Source organism: Gobius niger (genome assembly GCF_951799975.1).
Source record: "Gobius niger genome assembly, chromosome: 15".
NCBI classification, from domain to species: domain Eukaryota; kingdom Metazoa; phylum Chordata; class Actinopteri; order Gobiiformes; family Gobiidae; genus Gobius; species Gobius niger.
The window spans coordinates 29,544,742-29,560,808 of record NC_136866.1 but is presented as its reverse complement, the minus strand read 5'-3'; the positions used below and the strand labels follow the sequence as shown (position 1 = coordinate 29,560,808).

General features: G+C 42.0%; 1 protein-coding gene and 1 long non-coding RNA gene across 2 annotated transcripts in view; both read right to left on the bottom strand.

The window, feature by feature from the left end:
* Window positions 1-2,448: 2,448 nt before the first annotated feature.
* On the bottom strand, window positions 2,449-3,080 carry LOC306974467. The gene is made up of 3 exons (XR_013793632.1): window positions 2,964-3,080; window positions 2,860-2,933; window positions 2,449-2,762 (listed from the first exon to the last, which is right to left on the bottom strand). It is a non-coding gene; the product is annotated as an uncharacterized lncRNA (long non-coding RNA).
* A 3-nt stretch (window positions 3,081-3,083) lies between these two features.
* LOC306975098 (uncharacterized protein) overlaps window positions 3,084-16,067 on the bottom strand; it is a gene marked incomplete at both ends in the record, with an annotated part of 221,666 nt that continues 208,682 nt past the window's right edge. Inside the window, 2 exons of the mRNA XM_079572518.1 lie at window positions 3,084-3,120; window positions 4,615-5,541. Coding sequence (XP_079428644.1) covers window positions 3,084-3,120; window positions 4,615-5,541 — 964 coding nt within the window. The remainder of the gene's footprint in view (window positions 3,121-4,614; window positions 5,542-16,067) is intronic.

The window sequence follows — 16,067 nt, the reverse complement described above, 5'->3', positions numbered from 1 at the left end:
AGAATCTTTGTTTATATTCTGCAAAAAGTAACTCAAATTATCTGAAATACAAACATATTACACATTTAAAGCTGTAACTACTAATATTGAATATATTACAGTTTTAAAGTTTAACACTGTGGACATTATACTCAAGTACAAGTAAAGAAGTACTTGAAGAAAATGTTACTGAGATAAAAAAGTCAGATTTTTGTTTCAGTTGTGACATTAATTATGCAAAAACAAAACCTGTGAAAATCCTAATATTTCCGCAGAAAATATTATTAAATGTAAATATCTCTAAATAAAAAGGGGCACGAACTACAAGGTCGACCTGAAGCTTTTGTTACTTTAACCTCTTAACTCCCGCCTGAACCGAGAGGATCTTTTTCCTCACGTCATCAGATATTTTCCCATCATTTTTTTGTTGGGTATTCAACTCATTTTTGCAACTTTTTTGTCACATTTTTTTGTCAATTTTTTGTCAAATTTTTGTAATTTTTTGGTAATTTTTTGTTACTTTTTTTTTTTAATCAAATCTTTGTCATTTTTTTTGTTACATTGTGGTAATTTTTTTCCACATTTTTGTCATATTTTGGTCATTTTTTTGCCACTTTTTCCTAAATTTTTCGTCACTTTTTTGTCACATTTCCATCATTGTTTTCGTCTCAGTTTTGTTGCTATTTTCACAGCTTTTTTCCAGAAGCTTTTGGATTGGGGTAAAGCCAAACTGGAGAAAATGTGCTCGGTTCAGGTGGGAGTTAAGGGGTTAAAATGTACTCACAACGTAAGAGTAAAGATACTTCACTACAATATTACTCAAAGTCCTGAATGACAGAACATAAGTAGTTTCTTCTGTTCGCGTTTCTTTGCAAAGACAAATACTGAGTAAATGTGCAAAGTGTGATGTTACTGGAGCTTTATCCACAAACTAAAATAAAACAAACATAATAAATGTTGTTTCCCTCCAAAGGTTCGCTTTAACTCAGAGAATAAAAAGTAAAGACTCACCCGCTCTGAACAGAGTTTGGCCCAAAGACATTTTAATTCTGATAAACTCTCGTTAGCTTTAGCTCCGAGCTAACCTTCTCCAGGGCGCTTCCGGTTTGCAGTGTGCGCATGCGCCACCTTTTGCTGTCACGTGTGGGCCTCGGGTTCCTGAGTTCACGACAACTCGGAGATTTTGACCTTTATAAGAAAAGCATGTTCGGTTTACAAAGACTCTTCACACTCGGGCGGGGACAAAACATCGAAACGCAATATTTAATAAAGGATTATTTTATCAATGCTTGTGTTTGGAGGCCATTTTATCAATCTGAACACTTCAATAAATGTGAAAATGGCATTTGGTTTACAAAGTGTTTTTCTTTTTACACATTTTAAGGTAAAAATATTACTGATAAGTCAGTGCTTTATTTGTCATGGTTCAACCGCACAACGAAATAGTGTTCAGGTGTTAGTCCTGAGCCGCTGTGACTGAGCCACTGTGGGTCAACCTGACCCAGGGGCGGACTGGCCATATGTCCATTCTGGAAGAGCACAGAAGAGCCACCAGTCCCGCCTCAACCGAGCTTTACCCAAATCTAAAAGCGAAAAAGAAAAGCATCAAAATAGCAACAAAAAAGAGGATGAAAAGAAAACAAAAATGTGCCGGAAAAGCATCAAAAAAAGTGACAAAAAATGTGATGAAAAGTCAACAAAAACACAACAACAAAGCAACGAAAAGGGCCACAAAAACGTGACAGAAACAAAACAAAAAATGATAGAAAAAAAGTTACAAAAACACAACAAAAAGCCATAAAAAGTAAAGAAGAAACAACAAAACTATGACAAAAAATGTGGCGACTTGTCTAAAAGTTGCAATCACTTTGTAGGTCTCAGCTTTCAAATGAGGCGTTACGCTGCTGCTCTCCAGCCGAGAAGCTTTTAGATTTGGGTAAAGCCGAACTGGAGAGAATGCGCTCCGTTAAGGCGGGTGGTAAGTGTCGCATTTACGCTAATTTGGGCCAGGCTGGTCAGAGTCCAGGGCTGTTCTTCAGTCCCAGACCCGTCTCCTCTGATCCTCTGAAACGCTGCAGGGCCTCCTCGGGTTTGTCCGTTTCAGAGCGTGGTGTCCTGCACTGGTCAGCTCCCCCTCCTCCTACGCAGCTCCCCCCATCTTCTGGGAAGAGCTTAGCAGTTCATGTTTTATTCTCCAGTGAACGTCCATTTTTTCTCACATTTGTGTCCATTTTAGTCAATTTCTTGGTAAATTTTTTAAATACTTTTTTTATAGTTTAGTCTCTTTAATCACTTTTTCAGACCCTTGACTTTTTCTCATTAGCCAGAATAGAAGGCATGTGTGGCTTAGCTGTGAGTCTTGCCCGGATACCTCCTCGTTTTTCCCTTCCTTGTTCCCTGTGGCTCCTCCTCTGTGATCGTGATACATATCGGATCGTGACAAAAGTGTACCGACCCAGCCCGACTTCACACCTCATCATTTATAATTCTTTATCTCAGCCTAAAGGTTCACACTCTGGGCCCTGACCCACCGTTTGAGAACCACTGATTCAAAACCAAATAAAGCCTACACCTGATGCCGGGTTATATTTATCAATGTACGATGTGCATAAATATAAAAAAGTCAGGTTTATTTTCCAAAGACATACAGGGTCTCAGAACAGTTTTCTTTCTCACTTATAAACAGAGTTTTGCTTCAGAACAAAGGTGGAGATAAAGTGGTGGAGTCTTCGTGGTTTCCTGGTTCAGACCTGGGGCCTCACTCAGCGAGGGCGTCCGGACACCTGCAGGACACAACGGGAACTACATTACAAACAAACAACGAAAAGAAATAAGTGTGTGTGTGTGTGTGTGTGTGTGTGTGTCGGCTCTCAGTCGTACAGGAGGCGTCTTCTGTACTCTGTAGTGTCGAACGTTTCGCCTCTCATCCAAAAGGCTTCGTCAGTGCACTGAGGCTCCAGCTCGACCCGCAGCCCAGATCTGACGGACAGAGCGGAGCTTCTGTCTCTGGTCTGGGCTTGGTTGTAGTTTCCTCCTTGAACTTCTGCCTCCGTCTGCTCTTCCTCCGGCTCTGAGCCGACGTCTTCCTCAGGTTCTGCCTCTTCGCTCTTGACACAAACGGCAACAAACTCCGGGACGGGCCTGAGACGTGGTTAAAAACAAAGGTTTAGTGTGAGGAACCAAGCTCTTCCACGTTTTCCCTACTTAAACACAGTTACGTGCAAAGTTACACGATCTAAGTCGAGTTACACAAAAATACAAGCGGGAACTACAGTATATTGTAAGTTGAAATAATACCTTAAGAGCACTTTGACAGGGAAAACGTGGAAGAGCTTACCAATACTAAAATATTTGTCATATATATTGTTTATTTATTCATTTTCCTTCCATTTGGATTATTTGTTTGAGGTGAAAACAACCAAGCACCCTTTAAAGCAGTACTAAGTAACGCGTGCCCCTAGAGGCCATAAGCGCCACTGCAGGTGTCGTAGCATGTTGCGTTTTTTTCAGGGGATCTGCAGAGTTGGACAAGTCAAATTTAAGACTTTTTAAGACCTTTTTAAGACAAACAAAATCTCAAAAATAAGACCTGTTTTTGAACGTGCGATATATAAATGGACTGTAAAGAAAATCACTGTCACAAAAATCCAAGAGTCAAACTGTTGTTTCTGATTTCACAGTGAGATGTACAAATGTAAGAACTTCATTTTTCACATTAGGCATTTTAACCATTCAAGTTTGAACCTTATCCCATAATAAGAATATTGAGATTGAATAATTACTCACAATTATCGACTGAATTAAAGAAAACAACAGATATTTAGTTTGTGTATTTAAAATGCTTTGTAATACTTGAGCTGGTTAAACATTCACTGTTTCTAAAAATAAAAGCAGCTTTTCCACTCGTTTGCAAGAACACTGAAACACTGTTAACTTTACAACTCATTAATGATCATCATTATTTTAATGATATTATTATTAGGCCAGAATCTAGTCCAGGTTTTATGTTTTCTAAACTTGTTTGTCAGATGTTTTGATGTTTCTAAAGTAACAGGACTTTCCTTCTGTCCCTGAGCAGAGGAGCGTTCGCTTTGTGTTTCCCAACATTTGGACAAACTTTATTGTGAATGATGCCGTTCATGACCTTGAGTTGGATATTTACAGTGAAGGATTATCTCCACGTTGTTTCATATTGGACGTATCTTTCCCCCGACAGCAGCATTACGGATCCATCAGCCACACCTCGGTCATGTTCTGGATCCTAAACTCTGCTGACTTCAGTGGTTTTTTGGGCGGATAAAGCTCTGAAGGAGAGTCCTTCTGCCTCGCTCCACTATCGCTGAGTTTACGTTGTTTGTGGCGGCGGCCAGAGCGTCAGCGTCGCTTCGGCCTCTCGGACCCTGAGCGGCACCGGCGGCTCCTCATCGCTGCTTCTCTGCATTTATTTGGGTCGTTGACCGTTAATTTTTTAGATCAGTTTACCATGGATTTAAGACCAAATAGACCGAATTTTAGACTTATTAAGGCCTTTAATTTGGATTCTTGAATTTTAGACTTTTTAAGACCGCGCGGATAGTGTGTCTTGCACCTCCAACCCAAACCTCTTTTGTCGATCCAGACTGGGATGGTACTCACCCGCTGAGGGCAGCTTCCCCTCCTCGTTGGGGTGCCCCCGCCTTGTCGTCCGTGTGAGTCTTCATGTGTGAGGCCAGGTGAGTCTTTTGGCTGAATGTCTTTGGGCAGCGCGAGCAGCTGTAGGGTCTGTCCCCCGTGTGAGTCCTCATGTGCGTTTGGAGATGCCCCTCGTGAACAAACGCCTTCTGACACGTGGGGCAGCTGAAAGGCCTCTCCCCGGTGTGAACCCGAATGTGCCTCACCGAATCCTGCTTGGTCCAGAACCTCTTGAGGCAGAACGGGCACTCGTGCTTCTTCTTCCCCTCGGCCTCGTCGGCGGCGGCGCTCTCCCGGTGCGTCCGCATGTGCACCTGGAGGTTGTTTTTACGGGAGAACGTCTTGGGACAGTGCGAGCAGCTGTAGGGTTTGTCCCCCGTGTGAGATCGCGTGTGCGTTTGGAGGTGGCCTTTGTGAACGAACGTCTTGTCGCACATGGAGCAGCTGTAAGGTTTGTCTCCCGTGTGGGTCCTCATGTGATAATCGAGCGCACTCTTCTGAGCAAACGTTTTCTCACACGTGGAGCAGCTGAAGGGTCTCTCTCCCGTGTGAACTCGGATGTGGTTTTCCAAAATCTGCTTCGTCCCGAATCTCTTTTGACAGACGGGGCACTGGTGCTTCTTCCCGTCGGCTCCTTCGGCCCCCGTCAGGTCCTGGTGGTGGATGAAAGCGCCCGCCTCGGCCGCAGACTTGGATTTGAGGGACTGCGCGGCCGTCAGAAGCACAGCTGCACAAAACTCCGCTCTGGTCTGGGCCTGGCTGTACTGGTCTCCAATAACGTCTGCCTCCATGTGCTCTTCATACGGCTCTGAGCTCACGTCCTCCCCCGGCGCCTCCTCCGCTTCTTCGTCTTCGCTCTTAACACAAACCGCAAAATAGTCGTGGACGGGCCTGAAAAGGGATGAAAAACATAAGTTTAAAAGTGTAACATGTAGGGATGGGCACCGTTAGTTTTTTTTGCCGATACCAAGTACTTTAACGATTCCTGCTTTTCGGTTCCGGTGCCTTAACGGTACTTTTTTTTTATACCTATGTTATTTTAATTCAATCAAAAATAATGTGTATTAAAAGAATTATTCAGGAAAAAGACCGAAAACACAGCAGAATTTCCACTTAAGCAGAAATAAAAGAGAGAAAGGACATTATTCCCTCCTGAGCTGCAGAGTCAGATCCACATCAGGACACGGTTTCTTTCAGATAAACTTTTCTAAACTCACTGCACTTTGACGAAGCGAAAGCTCCACATGTCAAAGATCCTCACATGGTGTGAGCCTCACTCTGACACTAATCATTTACCAAAACTGTACCAACAATGTCTAATAAGAGTGAGCGTTCACTTCTCTATAAACCAGCCTGGATATTCCCGTCTCTGCAGCTGCTGTAAAGTTGTAACAACAGCACGTAAGCTCCGCCCAACAGCACGTAAGCTCCGCCCAACAGCACGTAAGCTCCGCCCAACAGCACGTAAGCTCCGCCCAACAGCACATAAGCTCCGCCTCCGGGTCTGTCGCTAAAGGTAAAGACGTCTCTTGTTGTCACGGCTTGGTTTTGCTTTTCAATTCACCTAAAAACTAAAGTTTCTTATTCAGTCCTGGTTTATAACTGTTTTAAAACTGTTTTAGTTTAGCTCTGGGTTTTACGACCAGAGTAAGTCCTGGTTTAGCTGAAAATGAAACTGAAAAAGTAAAAAGTCTGCACAACTAAGTGGCTCCTAGAAAAAGTATTTATTACTTTTTCTAGAAAAAGTATTTAGTACTTTTTCTGGGAGCCACTTAGTGCAGACTTTTTTCTTTTTCAGCGTCATAGTCGACTTTGGTCCTGCACACTATTCAGATTGGATGTACATGTTTTTCCTTTTTAACGCTAAGTCCTGGTTTAGACCTGGCTCAGTCCTGATGCAGACCGCGGCTCTGCCATCTCCATTACAGAAGTTTAGTAGTTGTAGCTTTGCTTTAAGGCCAATTTGTCTTGTGAAGTCTGAAGAGGCCTGTAAGTTAGACCTATAAGGTGTAGCTTTTCTTCGCTCCATTTGTGCTGAAGCGGCTCATTATCTGCACATACTTGCATTTTTTAGACTCAATGCGGGTCTGGAGAGAAAAAGAACCGAAAACTGGCACCGAAAGAATTTTATTTTTTCGATACCTCCCACGACCGGAGCTTTTCGGTCGGTTCCCAGTAGGTACCGTTTAATCCCTAGTAACGTGACATGTTTAACCCCCGCCTTCACCGAGCACATTTCCTCCAGTTCGACTTTACCCAAAATATAAAAAACTTCTTTAAAACAACCTCAAAAAAGCAACAAAAACATGACAAAAATACAACGAAGGGAGAATCTAAGGTCGTAGGTCGTACAGTGAGACGGGATTTTAAACAGAACCGTCGTGGGATGAAAGTAGGGCTGGAACGATTATTTTGTCATCGACTGATCTATTGATTATTCTAACGATTAATCGATTAATGGCTTGGCTGTTAATGGTGGAGGAAAATTAAATTTTTTCCATTTTTTTTTATCATATAAAGCTTAAGCGGCGCTGCTTGAGGATGTGTTGATGGAGTAAACTAAAGGGAAATGTTTGTTGGAGGCTCTACTCATGAAATTTACAATGTACAAAACACTACAGACCCTAATTGGGCATAAGCTTTCAAATGAGGCGTCACACTGGACGACAGGCTGCGAGCTCCAGTAAGAAGCTTTTCGATTTGTGAAAAGCCGAACTGGAGTAAATGTGCTCAGTTAAAGGGGGGGTTCAGAGGATAACGTGGTGGAGCCTACACTGGCAGCTGCTCCTCCTCCTGTTGGACGCTCTGTTCCTCCGGCTCCTCTTTAATCTGTGGAGTCTCCGGGCCAGGACTCAGCGAGGGCGTCTGAACACCTGCAGGAGACAGAGAGAAACAAAGTGAAGCTCTTTATTTGACAGTAAACATACAGGTGTTCACATTCAGCAGTGAGGAACATGGTGAGGGTTATGTTTTGTTAGAATAATGAACTGTTTAAATGTCTGTTCTGTGTGACGTGTGCTTCATGACACACACATATATCCGCAGCATGTACTACATTTGTCCACAAGAGGGGGCAGTCGAGCAAACGAATCATCCGGAAGTGTCGCCGCTTCGATGCCTCACGGGGCTTCATCAAGGCCGTGTTGAGGAAATCGTAACAAATGAACTTGGAGGAAGTGACAGAGCGGGAAACATCTGCAACAACTGGCCTAAAGATGAAGTGTCTCAGTCACTGTAAAACTGACATGTGTTAGTGCTGCGTTTGTCTTTACCCAAATCTAAACGCTTCTTGAATAAGGCGTCAAAACAGCAACAAAAACGAGGATGAAAATATGACCAAAGAGCAAAAAAAAAAAGCAACAGAAGTGCGACAAAAACACAAAAAGTGACATTAACACAACTAAAATGTGAAAAAAAACACACATGGAAAAAGCAAGGAAAATAAACCAATGAAGAAAGCAACAAAAAAACCAATGAAAGCCAGACAAAAACATGACAAAAACGCTAAAAAAAAGTGACACAAGCACAGCAACAACACAACAAAAAAGTGTGTGGGTCTTAGCTTTCAAATGAGCCGTTACTCTGGCCTTTTAGAGTTGAATCTGAAACTATTTGAAGTATAGAGTTCGTGACTGTGATGTCGTATCGTAAACACACTGGGATGAGCGGCAATGATAAATGAATGGAGATTTTAACCTCTTAACCCCCGCCTTAACCATCTTCTCCAGTGCGGCTTTACCCAAATCTAAAAGCTTCCCCACTGGAGAGCAACAGTGTAAAGCTTCATTTGAAAGCTAAGGTCTACAAAACTGATCCTGACTTTTTTTTATTGCTTTGACGCCGCATTTTTGTATCATATTTGCCGCTGTTTTATTGCTTCTTTGTCACTTTTTTGTGTCGTTTTTGTTGCCTTTATCGACGTGTTTTGCCATATTTTTGTCGCTTTTTCATTGTGTTTCCATCACCTTTGTGTCGCTCTTCAGTCACTTTGTTGTGTTATTGTTGTTTTTCTGGCACGTTTTTGTCGCTTTGCTTGTTGCGTTTTTGTCACTTGTTTTTGGTCTTTTTCCCGTGGCTTTTTCGTCCTCGTTTTCGTTGCTATATTGACACTTGTTCCCAAGAAGCTTTTAGATTTGGGTAAAGCCAAACTGGAGATTGTGTGCTCGGTTCAGGCGGGGGTTAAGAGGTTAAAGGTAAAACACTGAGGTTCTCGTTCACGTTACGTCACGTGGACACCGCAGTGAGTTTCATGTGTTTCCCGGCAGAGTCTCCGCAGCTCACGGAGAGTTTCCACCGCTTTTTCCTCCTGTTTTAGCTCCTGTTAGTCTAACATGTATGCTAGCAGACACAAACATGGCGGACGTCCATTGTAACGGTGGATTTTCCTGAACTTTACACTGAAACAGACTCGTTTCCTCCTAAAGGCGGAGTTTCGCTTTGACACAGACTTGAAAACGCGGAGACTCACCCGCTCTGAGCAGAGTCTGACCCACAGACATGTTTACAAAGTGTTGTTAGCTTTAGCTCCGAGCTAACCGTCTCCAGGGCTTATCTGGCTTAGCGTTTGCGCATGCGCAGCAGCCCCGGCCGACTGTGAGGTGTCGGTGACGTCACACAATAAAACCTTTATTCCATTTCTAAAGGTTTTTAACCTCTTAACTCCCGCCTGAACCGAGAGGATCGTTTTCCTCACGTCATCAGATTTTTTTCCATCATTTTTTTGTGGGTATTCAACTCATTTTTGTAACTTTTTTGTCATTTTTTGTCACATTTTCGTCATATTTTTGTCAAATTTTTGTGATTTTTTTGTCGAATTTTTATCACATTTCTGTCATTTTTTTGTACATTTTTTATTAAATTTTTGTCATTTTTTGTCAATTTTTTTTCTCACATTTTCATCACATTTTTGTCATTTTTTTGTGAATTTCTTGTGACATTTTTGCCACTTTTTCATCAATTTTTCGTCACTTTTCTGTCAATGTTTTCTCACTTTTTTGTCACATTTCCATCATTGTTTTTCTCAGTTTTGTTGCTTTTTCACAGCTTTTATCCAGAAGCTTTTGGATTGGGGTAAAGCCAAACTGGAGAAAATGTGCTCGGTTCAGGTGGGAGTTAAGGGGTTAAAGAAACGTGGACTTTTTTAGATTTCAAAGGTGGAAATTTTCAAAACAACAATGATTTGTTAATATTTTGCAGTAGATAATGTCGTTTATTGAAAACAAAACCAAACACAAACCAAACATTACTCATTGGCAGAGGTGGGAAGTACATTTACTCAAGTACATATACTTGGAGAATCTTTTTTGAAGCAACTGTACTTTTGCAAATAGTTTTTTTCCAGTGTTCATTTTTATTTTATTTTAGTTTTATGACAAAAATGTCTTTTCATTTTGGTCGAGATTTTGTAAATTCGTTTTGTCGACAAAAATTGCAGGTAAAATATCGCTGACAAAAATACTATTACCATACATTATAATATTAATTATAATCAGATTTAATCAAGCTGGGGCTCTTTTAAACTGTCATTGGAAGTTTGGATGATTTTAGTCTCTTCTTTTCATTTTTATTTAGTCATATTTAAAAAAATATCTGGACATGTTAGTCATACTTTTAGCCTCAGGAAAAACTTTATTTAGTTTTAGTCCACTTTTATTCAGCAAAAATATGACTTGATGAAAGTAACAGTTTAACCCCTTAACTCCCACCTGAACCGAGCACATTTTCTCCAGTTTGGCTTTACCCCAATCCAAAAGCTTCTGGAAAAAAGCTGTGAAAAAGCAACAAAACTGAGACGAAAACAATGATGGAAATGTGACAAAAAAGTGAGAAAACTTTGACAAAAAAGTGACGAAAAATTGACAAAAAAAAAATTGACAAAAAATGACAAAAAATGACAAAAAATGATTTAAAACAAATGACAAGAAAATGATAAAAAAAAAAAAATGACAAAAAACTACAAAAATTTTGACAAAAAAATTGACCAAAAAATGATTTAAAAAAATGACAAGAAAATGATAAAATAATAACTAAAAAATAACAAAATACCAAAAAAAAAATTACAAAAAAATGACAAAAAAAAAGACAAAAAAATGAAAATACTCCCCCAAAAAAGATGGAAAAAAAAGTGATGACGTGAGGAAAAAGATCCATTTAGATGAGTTTTGTAGATCTTAGCTTTCAAATGAGGCGTTACACTGGCCTCCAGGATTTGGGTAAAGGGCTCTCGGTTCAGGCGGGGGTTAAGAGGTTAATGCTGAAACAGTACTTATTACCTCTTACATGAGTAAAATCATTATCATAATAATCTTTCACAGTGCGGGTGATCACAGCAGACTGAGGTTAGTGATGTGCCGGTGGTTGGTGGACGCCGGTTTGTTCATCCTTCGTCTGAGTTTGGCGTTTCAGGAAGCGAGTTGAGGCGGTGAGGACTCTTCTCTCTTCACACAGGCAGCTCTGGACTCTGGGACGGACCTGAACAATGATTAAAAACATAGATTTGAATGTGTAATGTGAGTGTTTGTCACTGTGGTCACATGACGATGGGAAAGTCGAATCTCTCACGTATTCAGACCAGAACAGGATTTCCCAAACCCACGTAAACCCCACAGATTTGATTGGAGGGAGCGATATGACTTTCCCTGTATGACTATTGCAACGAGGACGAGAGGAGAGCTGACTCTGGGGAATGTGTGTTGGTTCATGAGACACAGCAAAGATTCACTCCGATCGATCAGATGGAAACAAAAAATAAGCACCAATAAAGTCACTAAAACCACCAGCTACAGATAAAGCGGCCTTTAACCCCTTACCTCCCACCTGAACCGAGCACATTTTCTCCAGTTTGGCTTTACCCCAGTCCAAAAGCTTCTGGAAAAAAGCTGTGAAAAGCAACAAAACTGAGAAGAAAACAATGATGGAAATGTGACAAAAATGTGATAAAACATTGACAAAAAAATGACGAAAAATTGATGAAAAAGTGGCAAAAATGTCACAAAAATGTCACAAGAAATTGACAAAAAATTGAAGAAAACATGACAAAAATGTGACAAAAAAATGACAGAAATGTGATAAAAAAATGACAAAAATTTGATTAAAAAAAAAGAGAAAAATTTGATAGAAAAATGACAAAAAATTGACGAAAAATGAGAAAAAAATAAAAAAGTTACAAAAATGAGTTGAATCCCCAACAAAAAAATGATGGAAAAAAAATCTGATGACGTGAGGAAAAAGATCCTCTCAGTTCAGGCGGGAGTTAAGAGGTTAAGCTGAGCTGGTTGAATTTATAGTTTATGAGACAATTCTCTTCCACAAATGACCGGAGCATATTGTTGCGTAGTGTCATATAACGTTAGCCGTTAGCTGTTAGCCGCCGAGTGCTAATCGGCCTCTTAATTAGACTTTTAGGTGGATTTGAGCTTCATCTCTGGGGGAAACCCTGGTGTAAACTGTGAGATCTGTAGGACGTCACAGTCAACCCCAAAACAGCAGCTTGGGCTAAACGGGGCTGTTTGCTAAAAACAACACAGCAGCTGAAGGCGATCAGTCCCCTGCCCCCTGCTGGCCGGGAGTTGCGCAGCTCCCCTGCTGCTGCCACAGGACATTCAGATCAGTGTCGTGTGACTGGTTTGGAAACGGACAGGAGTCAAATCTTTGTCCTGGTTGGATTAGACTTCACATGCAGTGTTGGGGAGAATACTTTAAAATGTGTTCCGTTACAGAATACTGAATACTCGCCTGAAAATGTATTATGTAACGTATTCCGTTACTCTGGCCAATCAGAGTACTGTACAGAGTACTGTACTTTACATTCTTGTTACAAACACCGTAAATATTTGTAGTGTATACTCTTGATGTAGGATTAAACACATGTGTAAGTTCATTGCACTGTTTATTAAAGCTTAATTTGCTTATTTACCACGTGTTAGATAAAAGTGCTTAAAGATCAATCAATCCCATAGCACCAGTCTATATCACACTACAATGATGACCAAACCTTCTGTTGGTCTGTAAATGCAGTAAATTAGAATAACTGCCTTGTATAAAATGTCTCTCTCAAAATGGCTGTAGTGAATGTCTTGAAATCGGCCTCTGTCTCTTTAAGAACCTCTGAGCCTTTAGACACGCCCCCTCCACACGCTGTCTGTGGCATCAGTGGGGAGGGGGCTCTGCTGAGGAGCAGTGGTTGGTTACTCGGCTGGTGACGAAAGCTCGGAGGCGTCTCCAGGAGGTGGGGGCGTTCCTAGGAGGACTCAGGCAAACCTATCCCTCCACGGGGACAGTCTTTTTATGAACCATTGGAAAATTGCTGCATTACTTTGCATCCACTTGACAGAGGAGTTTGGGGAAAATGTGACAAACTGCAGCCTGTAGCGGCTAACTGCTAACTTAGCTTACTGCTACTGCTAACAAACGTTCATTCTAAGGCCTGATAACACAGCGAAAAGGTTGCAATTCATAAATCGTCATATTTCGACGTAAATTCCAAAATATTTGCCCAGAATAGATCCATAAAATAAAGGTTATAGTGCGTTGCTAATGTGATCATTGGTAACAAGTGTAAATTTGCCACTACAGTAAAAAGTGTAGCAGGTTTGAAGATTATCCATAAATTGTCATATTTGTGCAAACATTTCAAAATAAAGGCCCAGACCTTAAAAGTAAAGAAAGTTTCTAGTATAAAAATTGGTAACTGGAGTAAATTTAGTGTCACTATACCTTGTGTGTTCTCTCCCTCCTCCTCTCGGCTGATCCTTGTGTTTGTCTCTCCCTCTCGTGTGTCTTTATTTAGACTAATTACACATTTTCTCTTTCTTGTCAACCCCTTAACTCCCACCTGAACCGAGCACATTTTCTCCAGTTTGGCTTTACCCCAATCCAAAAGCTTCTGGAAAAAGGTGTGAAGATAGCAACAAAACTGAGACGAAAACAATGATGGAAATATGACAAAAATGTCACAAAAATGCTACAAGAAATTGACAAAAAAATTACGAAAAATTGACAAAAATGTGATAAAAAAAGTTTAAAAAAATGGACCAAAAATTTACAAAAAATTGACGAAAAAATGACAAAAAAGTTACAAAAATGAGTTGAATACCCAACAAAAAAATGATGGAAAAAAAATCTGACGTGAGGAAAAAGATCCTCTCAGTTCAGGCGGGAGTTAAGAGGTTAATGACGTGTAATGATTGGATGATGACATTTTAACCACGTATGTACAGTATTCCCTTGGTATTAGCAAAGTAACTGTATCCTAAATACCCTCTGACTAAAGAGTAACTGTACCAGAATACAGTTACTCAACACTTTTCTCCCCGACACTGTTCACATGTAAATGTAGAGATCGAAAAGTGAGTGTGACGTGTTTAAAGGGGCGGAGCCTACACTGGCATCTGCTCTTCCTCCTGTTTGACGCTCTGCTCCTCTTCCTCCTCTTTAATCTGTGGAGTCTCTGGGACTTCCTGCTTCACACGAGGACAGGGACTCAGCGAGGTCTGGACACCTGCAGGAGACACAAAATTGTCCATCATTTACACATATCTTTGGCTTTAAATAAAATCCTGGATAGAAAATCATAAAGCAATTAAACCAATGTCTCAACAGTTTTAATGTTTCGACCCAATAACCAAACTGTGGATCGTTTCAACTCACGGTCCACTCGGTGCAGCAGGACTCTGGGACTGAGAGCCTTGTCCAGGAGCTGATGTTTCCTCCGGTTCTTCTCCTGCGAGCGCATCCACCTGGAAGGTTTTCCTGCTGCGTGTGTTTTCAAGTGTCCTTCGAGGGAAGCGGCGTTGGGGAAATCCTCGTCACAGACCGAACAGTTGAAAACGATCCCCGCGGTGTGAGTCCTCGCGTGCTGATCCCGGATCCCTTTGGTGGTGAACGTCTTCGCGCAGAGTGAGCAGCTGTAGGGCCTCTCCCCCGTGTGGATCCTCACGTGCGCGTCCAGATTGGGCTTCACGATGAACGTCTTGGCGCAGTGCGAGCAGCTGTAGGGCCTCTCCCCCGTGTGAACCCCCATGTGGTTCCGTAAAATCTGCTTCGTCCCGAATCTCTTCTGGCAAACGGAGCACTGGTGCTTCTTCTCCCGGCCCCCGCGCTTCACTGCGGCGCCGTCCGTGTCGTGCGCGCTCATGTGGAGGGTGAAATTCTGCTTGTGGACGAATGCTTTGTCGCAGACGGAGCAGCTGTAAGGTCTCTCTCCGGTGTGGACTTTATTGTGTCGTCGTAAATCCGCTTTCAACCAAAACCTCTTCTTACAAACCGAGCACTCGTGGCGCTTCTCCTTCTCGGACGAAGCGCCGCCGTTGCCCCCGGGGTGGACTCTCATGTGGCTTTTCAGATTCCCCTTCAGGGCAAACGTTTTCTTACACACCGAGCAGCTGAACGGTCTCTCTCCGGAGTGAACTCTACGGTGTTGCTTCAAATGATGCTTTTCCGCAAATCTCTTTTGACAAACCGAGCACTGGTGCGTCTTCCTCTTGGCCCCCGAGTGCGTTTTCATGTGTTCTCGGAGATGCTGCTGTTGGGCAAATGTTTTCTCACACACAGAGCAGCCGTAGGGTCTCTCTCCCGTGTGACGTCGCTGGTGTGTTTGTAAATTGTATTTCCTCGCAAATGTCTTTTGGCAAACTGAGCACCGGTGCTTCTTCCCCTCGGCCCCTTCGGCTCCCGACAGGTCCTCATCTTTGACCGAGGCGCTGGACTCCCGGTGCTCAGTTTGTCTTTTCTCTTCGCTCTTCACACACACAGCGCTGGACTCTGGGACAGACCTGAAGAATGATTAAAAACATAGATGTGAAAGTGTAAAGTGAGTGTGACGTGTTTAAAGGGGCGGTGCCTACACTGGCAGCTGCTCCTCCTCCTGTTTGACGCTCTGCTCCTCTTCCTCCTCTTTCATCTGTGGAGTCTCTGGGGTTTCCTGCTTCAGTCCAGGGGCAGGACTCAGCGAGGGCGACGGGACGCCTGCAGGAGACACGTGGGAACAACATGAAAACAGACCCTCGCTCTGGTCCACATTCCCTCCATGTAAAATATCTAGAATCTGCTACTTTTAATCTCCTTTCATCGAAAAACAAGACGTTTGTAAAATAGAGACGATTTTACAAGTGAAAAACAAAATAGCTAAATGATCGGGTCGGCTTCATAAAGATGAGCTGAAAGACTTAAAAACGTATCATCACTGCTCTCGGTCGTCCTTTTTTAACCTCTTAACTCCCGCCTGAACCGAGAGCATTTTCTCCAGGTCAGCTTTACCCAAATCCTGTAGGCCAGTGTAACGCCTCATTTGAAAGCTAAGACCTACAAAGCTCATCTGGATGGATCTTTTTCGTCACGTCATCAGATTCTTTTTCCCATCATTTTTTTGGGGGGTTTTCAACTCATTTTTGTAACTTTTTTGTCACATTTTTGCCACT